Source organism: Photinus pyralis, unplaced genomic scaffold (assembly GCF_008802855.1).
Source record: "Photinus pyralis isolate 1611_PpyrPB1 unplaced genomic scaffold, Ppyr1.3 Ppyr1.4_LG9, whole genome shotgun sequence".
NCBI lineage: Eukaryota > Metazoa > Arthropoda > Insecta > Coleoptera > Lampyridae > Photinus > Photinus pyralis.
In genome coordinates, this window is record NW_022170878.1 from 7,098,103 (window position 1) to 7,115,636 (window position 17,534).

General features: G+C 42.9%; 1 protein-coding gene across 5 annotated transcripts in view; it reads left to right on the top strand.

Annotated features, from left to right (window-relative positions):
• The window catches only part of LOC116180128 (titin), a 36,442-nt gene that overhangs the window by 16,399 nt on the left and 2,509 nt on the right, over positions 1 to 17,534 (top strand). For 4 of the 5 annotated variants that reach the window (XM_031499981.1, XM_031499982.1, XM_031499978.1 and 1 more), the window contains 7 exons: positions 2,342 to 4,036; positions 4,082 to 4,204; positions 8,451 to 8,516; positions 16,110 to 16,371; positions 16,672 to 16,872; positions 16,929 to 17,134; positions 17,181 to 17,520. In XM_031499981.1, coding sequence (XP_031355841.1) covers positions 2,342 to 4,036; positions 4,082 to 4,204; positions 8,451 to 8,516; positions 16,110 to 16,371; positions 16,672 to 16,872; positions 16,929 to 17,134; positions 17,181 to 17,520 — 2,893 coding nt within the window. The remainder of the gene's footprint in view (positions 1 to 2,341; positions 4,037 to 4,081; positions 4,205 to 8,450; positions 8,517 to 16,109; positions 16,372 to 16,671; positions 16,873 to 16,928; positions 17,135 to 17,180; positions 17,521 to 17,534) is intronic. The other variant, XM_031499980.1, reaches the window with a different exon arrangement.

Consider the following 17,534-nt stretch of genomic DNA (forward strand, 5'->3'; position numbering starts at 1 on the left):
TGTCACAGCCACCCCCTACCCCATTCTTCATCCAGTCTAAACCGCCTGCATCCTCAACTATTTCTTCATCCCTTAAAAACCTCTTTCTATATTTCTTCCACCACTAATTCCAAGCAAAAGCATGTTACTACAACCCTTTGGTCATTGCCATCAAATTAATCTCTTCTGCACCCTCAACCCATTTTTCATTCTCTTAAAGCCCCGTTTCTTTACTTTTTACACCACCAATTCTAAGAATAAATTTGTCACAACCACCTCTTGGTCAGTTTCCATCGACTTTAACCCTTATGCGCCCTCAGCAATATGTTTGCCCATTGAAATCACTGTTTCTTACTTATTGCTCCACCAATTACAAGAATCGGCACGTCACAGTCACCCTTTGGCAATTTTCCATCGAGTTATGCATCCTCAACCAGTTTTTTCATCCCTTAAAGTTCCCTTTCTGAACGTTTTGCGCTACCAATTTCTAGAAAAACCATGTCACAACCACCCCTCACTCATTTTCTATCAAGTTTATCCCTTCTCCACCCTTTGAAATCACGCTGCCACATTTCTTGCCTCACACCTCCAGGAATAAACATGTGAGATCAACCCTGTACCCATTTTGCATCAAATTTAGTCCTTCTACACCCTCAACATTTCTTATCGCCCTTTATAGTCAATTTTCCTTACTTCTTCGCGTCACCAATTTCATGTCACAGCCACCCCTTTACCCATATCCCTCAAGTTTAACCCGTTTCTAGCCTCAACCATTTACTTCATCCCTTAAAGTATCCTTCTTTACCTAATGCGCCACCAACTTCAAGAATAAGCTTGTCATAGCCACCCTTTGGCCATTTTCCATCGAGTTTAACCCTTATGCACCCTCACCAATTTTCTTTGCCCTTTCAAATCACTTTCCCACAGTTCTTACACCACCAATTTCAAGAATAAGCATGTCAGAACCTCCCTTTAACCATTTTTATTATGTTTAACCGTTCTGCACCCTTAACGATTCTTTTCGTCCCTCTTTCTTTACTTAATGAGCCACCAATTCCAAGCAAAGTCATGTCGTAACAACCCTTTGCTAATTTTTTACCAAATTTAACCTCAACAATTCTTTCATCCCTTAAAACCACCTTTCACATCCACCCCTTGGCAATTTTCCATCGCACCCCCAAGGATTTTTTTCACCCGTGGATGAAACCTAACACAGGAATCTGAAAGCACCATTATAAATTCTTTTGGGTAATTTAGTTCGTCTCCTACTAACAAAAAGTGAGTAAAATCCATGATTAGGCCAAAGTTGCTGTTGCTACAAATTGTTTAACTGAAATACTTATAACCATGGATTTTGCGCTATTTTTTCAACTACTTTTGTGATGCATGGTATAATATTGTCTACTGAAATAGTGCTAATTCTGTGCTATTTAATCGTATGCTATTAAAATTTGTGTGCTATTTTTATGCTATATACTGCTTATGATATCTATAATATCTAATTTTACTTCTAATAATGCTGTAAGTTTATGGTACCTATGATGCAAGCTTTGCGAATATTTTCACAAACAATTTTCTCATCTTGTGCTAATTTTGTGCTACAGTGCTGGGTTAGATCAATCCGAGGTTGGTATATGAGATTGTGAACTAATTTTGGTGACACGTTTCTACTATCGACTTCTGAAATGGTTATAGACCGATCCTCGTTGTCCACTAAACAGATCAAGCTCGAAATAATGGTACGACGCAATGGGATAGTATCGTAGCAATTTTGTGGGAGAATTTAGATCTCCCAAATGAGCAAGGTTTTCCTATGGTCACCTTAGATAACATAAAAATTAGATAATTAGCACAAAAGAAACGGTTTTTTTTAAGTCCGACTGCTATTTGTGAGCTACTTTAGATACGTTCATTGCAGGACATAATTGACGACGCTAGTTAGCTATTGCTATTGACGTAAAGAGTTTTGTGCGTATCCAAAGCAATTTTATGCTACCTGCATGCTATTTTTCTGCTTGTTCCGCAACATAGCAAAGCAGGTGAAAATTGTGTTTAGTAGCACAAAAGTAGCAGAACAGTTTTCTACAGAAACCTCAACCAATTAGAATTGCATAGAAAGCAAAAATTGGAAATTTAAAAATTAGGATTAAAGGGCATTAACCAAAAGTTACCGGCATTTGAGTTCATTGCTGTATGGTAACTTTTAAAAGGTAGATCTGCCTACTGTAAGTTAAGAATAGGCATTCGTTCTGTATCCTCCACTAACGTTCCCTTTGTTCTTAGCTCCACCCCAATAGTTTTCGTATTCGGTTGGCTTAAATCTGCACACAACTAAGATATTGTAATAATAGCAATGTTAAAGGAAGAAGAACCGGAAGTGGCCCCCGCTTCGAAACCGCCACCTGAGGCGGTTGAGGATAAGCCAAAGGAGACCTCTCCCGCACCGACCTCGACGCCAACAACACCCCAACCGTCGCAAGTCAAACCATTTGAACCTATCAAACCGTTCGAACCCTTACAGCCTCTGGAACCCCCGAAGTCGTTTGAGATCGCCAAGCAATTGGAAAGTGAGGCGAAAGCTTTGGAGAAGTCTACCGCTTCTGTTACTTCTCAGAATGGCGAGGAAGATGTACAGAAAGAGGAAAAGACAACTCCAACGAAGGAGGTTGCAGAATCGCAGTCAAAGGCAGTGCCAGAAACTGCACCAACGGGGAATGAGGCGAAACAGGCTGAGAGTAAAGGTGAAGAGAAAGTAGTTCCAAAGGAACCTTCCACAGACCAACCAGATGCAAGTACTCCTTCTCAGCCTAAGCCCAAAGAACGAGAATCTGAGCCAGTAGACCAACCCGCACAACCACAGGAAATTATTAAAGACCAAGCTGTTGCACCCACTCAACAAACACCTTCAGACCACCCTGTAGAGCCACCGGATCCACCCAAAGTACATTCAGCAGATACCCAGCCACAATCAACAACAAGCCAACCTGCACATCCTCCAGACCAAGCTGTTGATGCCCCTCCATCTGCACCCACTCAACCCGATTCTCCTAATGTTCATTCAGCAGAGGCTCAACCACAATCAACCCAACCTTCAAGTGCTGAAAGTCCAAGTGTTGATACCGTTCCATCTGCACCAACGCAACAAACTTCGAAGGACCACCCTGTACATACACCCGATCCTCCCAAAGTCCATTCAGTAGAGGTTCAACCGCAATCAACTCCTGCAAGCCAACCTTCGGGTCCTGAAAGTCAAACTGTTGATACCCTTACATCTGCACCCACTGAACAAACTTCTAAGGACCACCCTGTACATCAACCAGATCCTCCCAAAGTTCATTCAGCAGAGGCTCAACCACAATCAGCCCCACCAGTCCAATACTCAGGTCCTCAAACTCAAACTGTTCATACTGTTCCATCTGCACCCGCCCAACAAACTTCTAAGGACCACCCTGTACGTCAACCAGATCCTCCCAAAGTTCATTCAGCAGAGGCTCAACCACAATCAACCCCTCCAGTCCACTCAGGTCCTCAAACTCAAACTGTTCATACCGTTCCATCTACACCCACGCAACAGACTTCACCCCAAAACCAAATTCCTCAGACTAAATATCAACCGATCACTCCCCCTCAACAACACTACATCCCAGTGGCCCCCCAAGCCCAAATCAGCGCGACCACCCAAACCCAACGCCCATCCAATTACCCACCCAGCGCCTTCCGAAACGTCCCGATGAGTCTTCTGGCCGAACCGCCTCAACCCAAAGTACCGCTCCAGCCCTTCAACGCCGAGCCGACGTTCCAGCACGCCGAGTCCAAGATCTACCAGCCGATCCTGCGCAAGAGTCCCATCTTCGTGCCCGTGCAGGAGCACTCGACCTCGCACAAGTCCGAAATAAAGGAGGAGAAGATCAAGGACGCCCTCAAGGAGATCATATCGGAGATCGACACGTACGCGGCGAAGGATCGCGAGCTGCGGAGCGCGGACGGATCGAGAAGGATGAACGAGAGCGAGAAGGTGTACAACTTCGAGAAGTCGAGCACCACGTACGGAACTCAGGTGAGTGCGTGTCGCATTTCAATGTCTAACCGCACGAGTTTGTAGTACGGACAAAAACCGAAAGACTCGTGGGTCGCCCGCTTGCCTTCGTGTTTACCCACCACACTGCCACCGAGACCATGCACCCTACCACGCGACTTTCGCTCACCACAACCATTCTACACACAGGTACACGCTCATTCTAATTTAAACCATTCCATGGACCTAAAATGGATGTAAAATGGACGTTTGCAGGAATTTGTATCTAATTTTGTGTCAATTGCCCATTGAAGACGAATGTCCATTTCATGTCCACTATAGGTCTATACTGGATATGAAATTTTCCACTGTACATTAAAGTTTCATTTTCGAATACAAAAACCGTTAAAAAAAGAGGTTTTTTATGTACGTACATCCATGGACGTCTGATGGACATGCAATGGAGGTATATAGGCATAATTCTACATTTAGGAGAGTAAAATAGAAAATTACAGAAAAGGTGCAAATCAATTTTAAGCTTCCACTTCCGCTCCATATTTGATTAAAGTCCATCGTGCGTACATGCAACGTACATTTGCAATGGATGTTCCATGTTCATTCTAGAATTCTGGAATATTTAATTGGACGAAGGTTGATTCTGTACTAAACGATCCAAAAAGTATATTCCAACATCAAGAAGCCAAAAATCTTCGGTTTGGATGCCCTAACAACTTCCAGAACTATGCCTAGAAGTACTTACTCATGGAAAGGACTTTTCAGATGTTTTAAGCCCTATATATTCTTTATAAGCACATCGGCACATGCATAGTGTTTCTTCACTTTTTAGAACAAAAAGACACGACCGCAGTGAGTAGATGCAATGTGTACCTAAAATGGACGTTAGATAGACGTTGATAAAAAAAATAGGTGGAAGGATGTTTTTTTCACTTATACAACTTAAAAAGTGGGTCGTTTCCCACTTAGAAAAAGAAAAAGGCACGGCCGCAGTGAGTACATCTAATGTGCACTTAAAATGGACGTTGCATGGACGTCCATTCTCGAAAACCTAGGTGGGCGTTGTTCCTGTACTTAGAAAACCTTCGGAGGTGAGTTATTACCAAAAATTGTAGCACTCCTCTGCATTTTGTTCATCAGGAAAACAGAAAAAGGCACGGCCGCCGCGAATACATGCAATATCCACCTAAAATAGACGTTATATTGACGTTCACTCTAAAAGAAATGGGTTGACGTTGTTTCTGCTCTTAGAGAAACTTCGGAAATGAGTTATTCCCAAAATTTGTGACACTCCTCTGAATTTTGTTCACTTGGAAAATTAAATAGGTACGGTCGCAGTGAGTACACACAACGTGCACCTAAAATGTACGTAAGATGGATGTCAATTCCCAAAAAAATTAGTAGACGTTGTTTCTGCACTTTTGGACCCTTCGGAAATGGGTTACTCACAACGTTCGTTGTGCTTCTCTACCTTGTGTTCGTCTAGAAAAAGAAAAATAAACGGTCGCAGTGCGTACATGCAATGGACACTAAATGGACGTTAGATGGACGTCTGAAGTGTTTAGAAGGAAGAAGATCATAAGATCATCGAAACAAAGCGAAGACAGAGAGGGAAGGGGGGGGGTTAGTTTATTGCAGGAGAAGCGAAAAACATGAACAAAGTAATGAAAAAATGATGAAGGGAGTAAAGGAGGAAATAAGCAAGAAAAGAGCAAATGGATAATGGAAAGAGAACATTATGGAGAAATGAAGAGAAGAGATAATAAAAAAGAGGAACTGATGGAAACGACACCAAAACTAAAGGAAGAAAATGAGAGAAAGGAAAGAGAAAAGATCAGGAATGATATAACATTAAAAGAAAGAAGAATGGAAAAAGGAAAAGAGAGAGAAACGGCACTTAAAACTTAAAAAAAATGAGAAAAATTGAAGTGCGGAGAAATAAAGTAATAGACGCGGAACTAACATGGGAAAAGAAGAGGGAAATGATTAGGGGAAGTAGGATATGTAAGGACACAGAGAGGAATTAGAAAGTGGCCGAAAGGGAAAGCGGGAATTGAAAATTAATGGTGCAAGATAAATAATATAGATGGAGAGTCATAGAAAAAGTACTAGTGAAAAAGAGAGCGGGAGAATAAAAGGTGGGGGTTTGGACAGAGAAATTTATTTACAATAACAAAGAACGCAGAGATAGACAAGGACAGAATCGAGGAATTATATGAAGAGGCAAAAATGAGGGTAAAAATTGAAGAGAACGAGTTTGAAATATTATGGACATGTGTTATGTGAGTCAAATGGAGGGGTCAAAGTGGAGGGATCGTAGTGAGAAGAAGGAAGATATGGAGTGAAGAAAAGAAATTAATACTGATAGCTATATAACAGAGATGGAATGAATGGCATAAAATAAGTTAGTAGAAATTATGGTAAATGAAAGAAAAGAGGAGAGGGGAGCATTTTAATGAAAAAAAGCAATAACGTGGAAACAAATAATTGAAGTGGAGGGGACAGAAAATATAATGGAGTAATTGGAGAGAAAGAGAGTGCACAGAAGAGAGAAACAGATATAGAATAATGATGTTAAAGAGCAGGAGAAAGAGTTGAGAAAACAGGAAATCGTATACAAGAAAATGTAAAGAAAAAGAAGAAACAAATCAGTAAAGAAAAACAAAGAAGTACTTTTGGACGATGATAAACAGAGAAAAATAGAACAGGTGGGAACAAATAGAGGGCTGGAAACGACACTTTATTAAAGTACTACAAGGAAAGCGGGAGAAAGAGGAGGTGGGAAGAGAGGTGGTTAAAGGAGAGAAGAAATTGAGCTGCAGTTAAAGAGACTGAAAGGAAAAGCGACAGGGAGGGATAAAATAGGATATGATTTTCACCACAAATAGGGCCGAGGAAAAGGTAAGGAATCTATTAAGCAAGACTACCTGAAGAAAGGAAGGAGTAATAGTGGAGTGAAAAGGGAAAAGTATGGAAAGTGATGGAAGATGGGAGCATAGACAAGAAGGTAAAGGACAGAATCGAGGAATTATATGAAAAGACAAGAATGAGGGTAAATATTGAACGGACCGAGTTTGAAATATTGTGGACATGTGTTATTTGAGTCAAATGGGGAAAGGGAGGGGGGTCAATGTGGAGGGGTCGTAGTGAGAAGAAGGAAGATATGGAGTGAAGAGAAGAAATTGATACTGATAGATATACAACAGAGATGGAATGAATGGCATAAAATAAGTTAGTAGAAATTATGGTAAATGAAAGGAAAGAGGAGAGGGAAAGTTGGCATTTTAATTAAAAAAAAGCAATAACGTGGAAACAAATAATTGAAGTGGAGGGGAGAAAAAATATAATGGTGTGATTGGACAGAGAGTGCACAGAAGAGAGTAACAGGTATAGAATAGTGATGTAGAAAGAAAAAGTTGAGAAAACAGGAAAAAGTACACATGAAAATGTAAAGAAAAGGAATTCGAAAAACAAATCAGTGAAAGAAAAACAGAGAACTACTTTTGAAAGATGATAAACAGAGCAAAATAGAAGAGGTGGGAAGAAGTAGAAGGCTGGAAACGACACTTTATTAAAGTACTACAAGGAAAGCAAGAGAAAGAGGGGGTGGGAAGAGAGGAGGTTAAAGGATAGAAGAAATTGAGCTGCAATTAAAGAGACTGAAAGGGAAAGCGGCAGGGAGGGATAAAATACGAAATGATTTTCGCCACAAATAGGGCCGAGGAAAAGATAAGGAATCTATTCAGCATGACTACCTGAAGAATGGAAGGAAGGTGGAGTGGAGTGGAAAAGGAAAAGTATGGAAAATGAAGGAAGATGGGAAGCTAAAGGACAGAATCGAGGAATTATGGAAGATTGAAGAGAAGTTTGAAATATTATGGACATGTGTTATGTGAGACAATTTTAAGACAGGGTCAAAGTGGAGGGACCGTAGTGAGAAGAAGGAAGATATGGAGTGAACGTTATCTCTGCACTTCGCCCTAAGTATTCCATTTAGCTGGAACAATAGACGTTCGACGGACGCGTCCGGAGTCTGCAATTGATTGGAGGATGGAGGAAATCATTCCTTGGGAGTACGTGCTCTGTACATCTAGAACGAACGTTCGATGGACGTCCACTCTCACTAAGAACTGCTCATACCACCAAGTTCCTTGAACTGTATTGCGTCCAAAAAAAACTTCGATACAAAACGGAACGAAAATAAATTCCACTTCAAACCGAGTGGATTAGCGCGATTTTCGGACGGCCTCCCACACACCTCTCCGTCCGACGTCTATGCGGAAATCTTTGTTTAAACGAATTGGGCGAGGGCGTTTCGGATAATAATAAAAATGTAAAAATACCCGCCGAAAAGTGACCGGTAGGTACAGTACCTCTTGAATAATGGTATGGGCATCATCACCACGTGCCACTAACCTAGGGCTCTTTTTCTCTTTTGCAGCGCTGCACCGACGAGCTTCGCGAAAGTTACAGCACCTACGCGTCGTCCGACTACGCCGCAACGCTGGTAAGTATCATCATATCCACCTGTTCGATCGATTTGATCCCCCTGTTGCAAATGTGCAGCAACGTTAATCGTTGATTGGTGCGCTTGCTGTTTTTGGAAGCCGTCCAGCCAGTTGCCGAAACCAAATTCTCCTGGCAGATTATTTCTAGGCTTCTGGCCCGTTTTACGGCCGCCATTGGTGTTATCATGTACGTAGTTAGTTGGTGTCAGTGTTTCGAACTGCCAAAATGAGGCAAATTTCCAAGACGAGCCACAGTTCGTACACGATCAATCGGAGCGTGAGCAGCTACCAGCTCACCCCCGGCGCTCGGCCCGGCTTGCAGAAGTCGCTGAGCACGAGTAGCGTCATCGAAACGCGCAGGGGCTTCAAGCCGTCCGATCGCAAAGATCCCGCCAAAAAGGAGTTCCTCACTGACCTAACGAGGCGCGTGTTTCGAGTCGGTCTGGTAAGTCCTTTTTTTGTCGATCTGGCCGATCGCCAACTCCAGGATGAGGGGTGCTAATTAATTATTAATTGGTAATATTTCGTGTCTAAAATTAGACAGACGCAATTTGGCTCCGGTTCGATTCTGCGTTTTCTTTTACACGCACCGCGTCGCGTGTAAAATTTCAGTTTTCTTCCGTCGATTCCTTCGTAACATTCCAGCGTGCGTCATGTTTCTTGGTGGTGGAATTTATTCTGCGTGCAGTGAGAAAAGTGAGGAGTACAGGGTGAAAGAGAAGCACGTACATTTCGCCGTAAGTGAATTTAGTGTTTTTGTATGATCGGACGCTTCCAGTCCCAATTTTCGGTGTAAAAATAGCATGATTCATAAGTGCGTTTTAAAAATAAAAGCGGCGGAAAAGTGCACGTTTTCGTGCCCACGGAAATGACACATTCAATATGATGTTAGGAAGACAAAACACTTCCACGAAAAAACGGCAACGTCTCGACCTTTTATGGTGTTTCATCCACAGGTGTTGAAAAACATCTGAAATTACGCTTAGGGCGCTCTTGTACAACTTCCGTTTTTAGACAGCAGGTGGCGCCGGTAGAGATTTTGAAAAAAAAATGACTACACTTTCAATTCAATTTCAATGGTTTTTGGGGATCATTCTCTCACAATTTTGTACGAAAATTTGATAGTGAATTTTGGGTTTCTGTGATGCAGAGAAATCAATTTTTGAAAAGGTTTGCATTAGGAGAGGATAATACCCGAAGAGGTACCGCTGTTTTAAATTCTACTATTCGAAAACACCTTGATACTCTTCTCAACATTTTTTCAAAATATCTGGGCGGCAGAAATTCCAAAAATTGTCACCGAGAATGTTATCAAAGAATTTAGTGATATTTAAACAAATAAATTTTCTATTTTCCAGGAAACTATTCGACATAGGTATTCTCGCGCGATTAGAGCGTTGTGTGCGGGTGCACCATCCTGTTGGAACCAACACCTTTCAACTTTGTTGTCTTGTAGAGCTCAAAAAGTGGGAATGAGAACCAACATACATGTTTTTTTATTTATTTATTTATTTTTTGTATTAACCCAGGCCTTTTCACGTATTATGTTCTTCAAACCCATAGGAGGGGTATAAAAATAACACCCCCATGCGAGTTCTGGTCATGTTTGACCCAGAAATTTGAATTGGGAGAACTTAATACGTCAAGGTATTTATTATTTCCTTCCGTTTCTGAAATAACTCATACTGCTAGACCCCCCCCCCCCCCAGTTCTGCATTGTTCCCCAAAATGTTTAGTGTCCATAGTACTTATACAGTAATCTCCAGAAAGAGTCTTTAGGGTTGAAGTTTTTGAAGGTAAACGTATAACCGGGGGGTCTGGGGGGTATTCCATACCCCCCAGTATACGCAAGTTTTATTTCAGTTGTAGGGAAATGAAGAATCGATTTTTCATTTTCCAGGGGAGTATTCCATACCCCCCAGACTCCCTCACATTAATTTCCCTAGATCTAACATGAGACATTCGTATTCTGGGGGGGTCTTCCGTTCCCCCTAGACCCCCCCAGTTCTGCATTGTTCCCCAAAATGTTTAGTGTCCATAGTACTTACACAGTAATATTTAGAAAGAGTCGTTAGAGTTGAAGTTTTTGAGGGTGAACGTATAACCGGGGGGTCTGGGGGGTATGGAATACCCCCCAGTATACGCAAGTTTTATTTCAGTTGTAGGAAAATGAAGATTCGATTTTTATTTTTTCGGGGGAGTATTCCATACCCCCCAGACTCCCTCACATTAATTTCCCTAGATCTAACATGAGACATTCGTATTCTGGGGGGGGGTCTTCCGTTCCCCCTAGACCCCCCAGTTCTGCATTGTTCCCCAAAATGTTTAGTGTCCATAGTACTTACACAGTAATATTTAGAAAGAGTCGTTAGGGTTGAAGTTTTTGAGGGTAAACGTATAACCGGGGGGTCTGGGGGGTATTCCATACCCCCCAGTATACGCAAGTTTTATTTCAGTTGTAGGGAAATGAAGAATCGATTTTTCATTTTCCAGGGGAGTATTCCATACCCCCCAGACTCCCTCACATTAATTTCCCTAGATCTAACATGAGACATTCGTATTCTGGGGGGGTCTTCCGTTCCCCCTAGACCCCCCCAGTTCTGCATTGTTCCCCAAAATGTTTAGTGTCCATAGTACTTATACAGTAATCTCCAGAAAGAGTCGTTAGAGTTGAAGTTTTTGAGGGTGAACGTATAACCGGGGGGTCTGGGGGGTATGGAATACCCCCCAGTATACGCAAGTTTTATTTCAGTTGTAGGAAAATGAAGATTCGATTTTTATTTTTTCGGGGGAGTATTCCATACCCCCCAGACTCCCTCACATTAATTTCCCTAGATCTAACATGAGACATTCGTATTCTGGGGGGGTCTTCCGTTCCCCCTAGACCCCCCAGTTCTGCATTGTTCCCCAAAATGTTTAGTGTCCATAGTACTTACACAGTAATATTTAGAAAGAGTCGTTAGGGTTGAAGTTTTTGAGGGTGAACGTATAACCGGGGGGTCTGGGGGGTATGGAATACCCCCCAGTATACGCAAGTTTTATTTCAGTTGTAGGAAAATGAAGATTCGATTTTTATTTTTTCGGGGGAGTATTCCATACCCCCCAGACTCCCTCACATTAATTTCCCTAGATCTAACATGAGACATTCGTATTCTGGGGGGGTCTTCCGTTCCCCCTAGACCCCCCAGTTCTGTATTGTTCCCCAAAATGTTTAGTGTCCATAGTACTTACACAGTAATATTTAGAAAGAGTCGTTAGGGTTGAAGTTTTTGAGGGTAAACGTATAACCGGGGGGTCTGGGGGGTATTCCATACCCCCCAGTATACGCAAGTTTTATTTCAGTTGTAGGGAAATGAAGATTCGATTTTTCATTTTCCAGGGGAGTATTCCATACCCCCCAGACTCCCTCACATTAATTTCCCTAGATCTAACATGAGACATTCGTATTCTGGGGGGGTCTTCCGTTCCCCTAGACCCCCCAGTTCTGCAATTGTTCCCCAAAATGTTTAGTGTCCCATAGTACTACACAGTAATTTAGAAAGAGTCGTTAGAGTTGAAGTTTTTGAGGGTGAACGTATAACCGGGGGTCTGGGGGGTATGGGATTAACCCCCAGTATACGGCAAGTTTTAATTTCCCGTTGTAGGAAATGAAGATTCGATTTTTATTTTTTCGGGGGAGTATTCCATACCCCCCAGACTCCCTCACATTAATTTCCCTAGATCTAACATGAGACATTCGTATTCTGGGGGGGTCTTCCGTTCCCCCTAGACCCCCCAGTTCTGTATTGTTCCCCAAAATGTTTAGTGTCCATAGTACTTACACAGTAATATTTAGAAAGAGTCGTTAGGGTTGAAGTTTTTGAGGGTAAACGTATAACCGGGGGGTCTGGGGGGGATTCCATACCCCCCCGTATACGCAAGTTTTATTTCAGTTGTAGGGAAATGAAGAATCGATTTTTCATTTTCCAGGGGAGTATTCCATACCCCCCAGACTCCCTCACATTAATTTCCCTAGATCTAACATGAGACATTCGTATTCTGGGGGGGTCTTCCGTTCCCCCTAGACCCCCCCATCTGCATTGTTCCCCAAATATTTAGGTCCATATACTTATACAGTAATCTCCAGAAAGATCTTTAGGGTTGGAAGTTTTGAAGGTAAACGTATAAACCGGGGGTCTGGGGGTATTCCATACCCCCCAGCGTATACGCAAGTTTCTATTTCAGTTGTAGGGAAATGAAGATTCGTTTTTCACTTTCCAGTGGGAGTTATTCCATACCCCCCAGGACTCCCTCACATAATTTCCCTAGATGCAAACATGAGACATTCGATTCTGGGGGCGGTCGTGCTTCCCCCTAGACCCCCCCAGTTCAGTATGGAATTACTCCCCAGTATTACGGCATAGTTTTATTCATTGTAGAAAATTAACACTGATTTTTCTGTTTCTTGGAGAGTATTTCTATACTCCCACAGACTCCCTTTTCATATTCATTTCCCTAGATCTAACATAAGACATTCGTTTACTGAGAGGGGGTGGGTCTTACCAATCCCCTAAGACCCCCAAGTTCTACATTTGTTCCCCAAAACTTACGTGTTCCATATACTTAAACAGTAATCTTTAAAAGAGTGTTAGGATTGAAGTGTTTTGAGGGTAAACGTATAACCGCGGGGGTCTGGGGTATGGAATACTCCTCCAGTATACGCAAGTTATTATTTCAGTTGTAGGAAAATTAACACTGATTTTTTCTGTTTCTTGGAGAGTATTCCAGACCCCACAGGGACTCCCTCATATTCATTCCCTAGATCTAACATAAGACATTCGTTACTGAGGGGGGGAGGGTCTTCCATTCCCCTAGACCCTCCAGTTCTACATTGTTCCCGAAAACGTTTAGTGTCCATAGTACATATACAGTAATCTTTATATTAGAAAGAGTCTTTAGGATTGAAGTTTTTGAGGGTTAACGTATAACCGGTGGGTCTGGGGGGTATGGAATACCCCCAGTATACGCAAGTTTTATTTCAGTTGTAGGAAAATTAACACTGATTTTTCTGTTTCTTGGAGAGTATTCCATACTCCCACAGACTCCCTCATATTCATTTCCCTAGATCTAACATAAGACATTCGTGTACTGAGAGGGGGGGTCTTCCATTCCCCTAGACCCCCAAGTTCTACATTGTTCCCCAAAACGTTTAGGGTCCATAGTACTTATACAGTAATCTTTAGAAAGAGTGTTTAGGATTGAGGTTTTTGAGGGTTAACGTATAACCGGGGGGTCTGGGGGTATGGAATACTCCCAGTATACGCAAGTTTTATTTCAGTTGTAGAAAATTAACACTGATTTTTTTCTGTTCTTTGGAGAGTATTCCATACTCCCCCAGACTCCCTCACGTTCATTTCCCTAGATCTAACACAAGACATTCGTATACGGGGGGGGGGTCTTCCATTCCCCTAGACCCCCCAGTTCTACATTGTTCCCCAAAACGTTTAGTGTCCATAGTACTTATACAGTAATCTTTAGAAAGAGTGTTTAGGATTTAAGTTTTTGAGGGTAAACGTATAGCCGGGGGGTCTGGGGGGTATGGAAAACCCCCCAGTATACGCAAGTTTTGTTTCAGTTGTAGGAAAATGAACACTGATTTTTTCTGTTTCTTGGGGAGTATTCCATACTCCCCCAGACTCCCTCACGTTCATTTCCCTAGATCTAACACAAGACATTCGTATACGGGGGGGGGGGCTTCCATTCCCCTAGACCCCCCAGTTCTACATTGTTCCCCAAAACGTTTAGTGTCCATAGTACTTATACAGTAATCTTTAGAAAGAGTCTTTAGGGTTGAAGTTTTTGAGGGTTAACGTATAACCGGGGGGTCTGGGGGGTATGGAATACCCCCCAGTATACGCAAGTTTTATATCAGTTGTAAGGAAATGAAAATTGAATTTTTCTGTTTCTAGTATTCCATACTCCCCCAGACTCCCTCACGTTCATTTCCCTAGATCTAACATAAGACATTCATATACTGGGGGGGGGGGGGGGGGGGTCTTCCATTCCCCTAGACCCCCCAGTTCTACATTGTTCCCCAAAACGTTTAGTGTCCATAGTACTTATACAGTAATCTTTAGAAAGAGTCTTTAGGGTTGAAGTTTTTGAGGGTTAACGTATAACCGGGGGGTCTGGGGGGTATGGAATCCCCCCAGTATACGCAAGTTTTATATCAGTTGTAGGGAAATGAAAATTGAATTTTTCTGTTTCTAGTATTCCATACTCCCCCAGACTCCCTCACGTTCATTTCCCTAGATCTAACATAAGACATTCATATACTGGGGGGGGGGGGGGTCTTCCATTCCCCTAGACCCCCCAGTTCTACATTGTTCCCCAAAACGTTTAGTGTCCATAGTACTTATACAGTAATCTTTAGAAAGAGTCTTTAGGGTTGAAGTTTTTGAGGGTTAACGTATAACCGGGGGGTCTGGGGGGTATGGAATACCCCCCAGTATACGCAAGTTTTATATCAGTTGTAAGGAAATGAAAATTGAATTTTTCTGTTTCTAGTATTCCATACTCCCCCAGACTCCCTCACGTTCATTTCCCTAGATCTAACATAAGACATTCATATACTGGGGGGGGGGGGGTCTTCCATTCCCCTAGACCCTCCAGTTCTACATTGTTCCCCAAAACGTTTAGTGTCCATAGTACATATACAGTAATCTTTATATTAGAAAGAGTCTTTAGGATTGAAGTTTTTGAGGGTAAACGTATAGCCGGGGGGTCTGGGGGGTATGGAAAACCCCCCAGTATACGCAAGTTTTATTTCAGTTGTAGGAAAATGAACACTGATTTTTTCTGTTTCTTGGGGAGTATTCCATACTCCCCCAGACTCCCTCACGTTCATTTCCCTAGATCTAACACAAGACATTCGTATACGGGGGGGGGGGCTTCCATTCCCCTAGACCCCCCAGTTCTACATTGTTCCCCAAAACGTTTAGTGTCCATAGTACTTATACAGTAATCTTTAGAAAGAGTCTTTAGGGTTGAAGTTTTTGAGGGTTAACGTATAACCGGGGGGTCTGGGGGGGGGGGGGGGGGGGGTATACGCAAGTTTTATATCAGTTGTAGGGAAATGAAAATTGAATTTTTCTGTTTCTAGTATTCCATACTCCCCCAGACTCCCTTGCGTTTATTTCCCTAGATCTAACATAAGACATTCATATACTGGGGGGTCTTCCGTTCGCCCTAGACCCCCCAGTTCTACATTGCCAATTTCGATTACGAGAATATTCATTTCATATGTCGTTCTATGGTTTTAATACAGCAATCCTTTGAAAAATAGATTTGTATTAGGACAGCATGGTACATGAGGAGGTGTTTGTCCAGATAATACCACAATTTATAGTATGAATCAGACGTTGTATTCAAGATTAAAACAACTTTTCATCCCAGAATTTAAGAAAAGTATTTATTTTTGAAAAAAAAATTGTATTAGGAGAGAACATCAAGGGGTTTTTGTAGATTTATTACCTTTACGCAAATCTTAAAATTGGCAACGATGCGCCGACCAAAAGGCATCACCGTAAACTTTCTTGCAAAATAACTTACAGGACGAGAACGTCGCCAGCCCCATCAACTTGGAGAAGATCTTCACGCCCGCCCACGATGCCCCCCAGATCGCGCCCCAGAAGAAGATGTTCGCCTCGTCCGACTTCTACGCGAAGGGCCTCCATCCGACGATGGAGGAGCAGGTGGAATTGGCGCGACGAATCTCGAGCTCCCTGAGCGACGCCACGAACCAGACGAGCAAGGGGCAGTCCATGTACGTCAACAGAAAAAAGCGCTCCGTGAAATGGGTGCACGAGGGTGAAGGTGAGTCCTGAAATTCGCAAGTTATCGGGAGCGGAAGCGTTTTAAAACAAAGCGGTTTTATTTGTCGAAACGTTCTGGCGCGGTGCCACGCTCGTCGTTCCATTGCGTAAGTGGCAGTTTGTTCAGAAATACTCGCAGATAATGTATGACTGTTTATATTAAGTGATGCATCTCGAATTGTAGCCGAATTACGTGTAGCTTTCCATTTTTTTCGTCACGATCGGGAAGATTTCCAAAATTTCGCAGCACTCGCGCCGCAAACAAACCAGGTGGATTGCGTAACACTTTTGGGGATTCCAGGTCAAGCGAATGGCGCCGAGAATGGTTTTGGTGTCGAGGGGCACGATGAGAACAAGCCGCTTCTGCAGCTTGTTATGAACCCCAGAGGTAAACTGCAGGATATCTACTCGCTCCGCAAGCAAGGTTATAGCATTGACGCAACCCTCTCCCCCGAGTTTTGCCAAGAGATTGTACGCGATTTGAATTCGCCGCGTGGAAAAGGTAAGAGTTGATCTGAATGTCACCCCCCCCCCCCAGTCTCATTTGGAAATGTTGAGGTGCCGAATTATTCGCGAAGAGGCGCAAGAAGTCCGAGAAGTGGGTCGTTGGTGAAACCGAAGGTACACGAGGGAGCTACGAGCCACCCCCGACTCCAAAGCCGATTTTGATACCGGTTTTACCCCCCAATCACTTACCGACCCCCAGCTATTTGCCCGAAACGGCCCAAAGGGCGCAGCACAATCAGAAGCTTGATCAAATACAGGTGAGTTACGAGGGCGTTTGTGGTGGAGATCTTTTGGTGGTTTCAGGAACAGTTCGTACGCCCACGGGTGAAGTTGATTAAATCGCCGTGGGACGCCGCTTTGGAAACGGGATCAGTTGAGGCCGCCTTCGAGGATTTGCCACCGGTTTGGCCCAAACGTGGTGCCTTTGTAAGACCAACTGTCGACTCCTACGAACAGGCCATGAAGTCCCACACTTTGGAGTCGTGGGATGGTACCAGTAGGCACACCGCCAACCCTGCCTACAACAGCAACAGCATTAATCGAATGGTAGATCATTTCCAAAAGGGCACTAGCAATATTGACGTATACAAACCAGTACTACCAAGGGCCTGGAACGCACAAGCTCCACCAGTTCAACAATACAGTAAGTAACCTCCG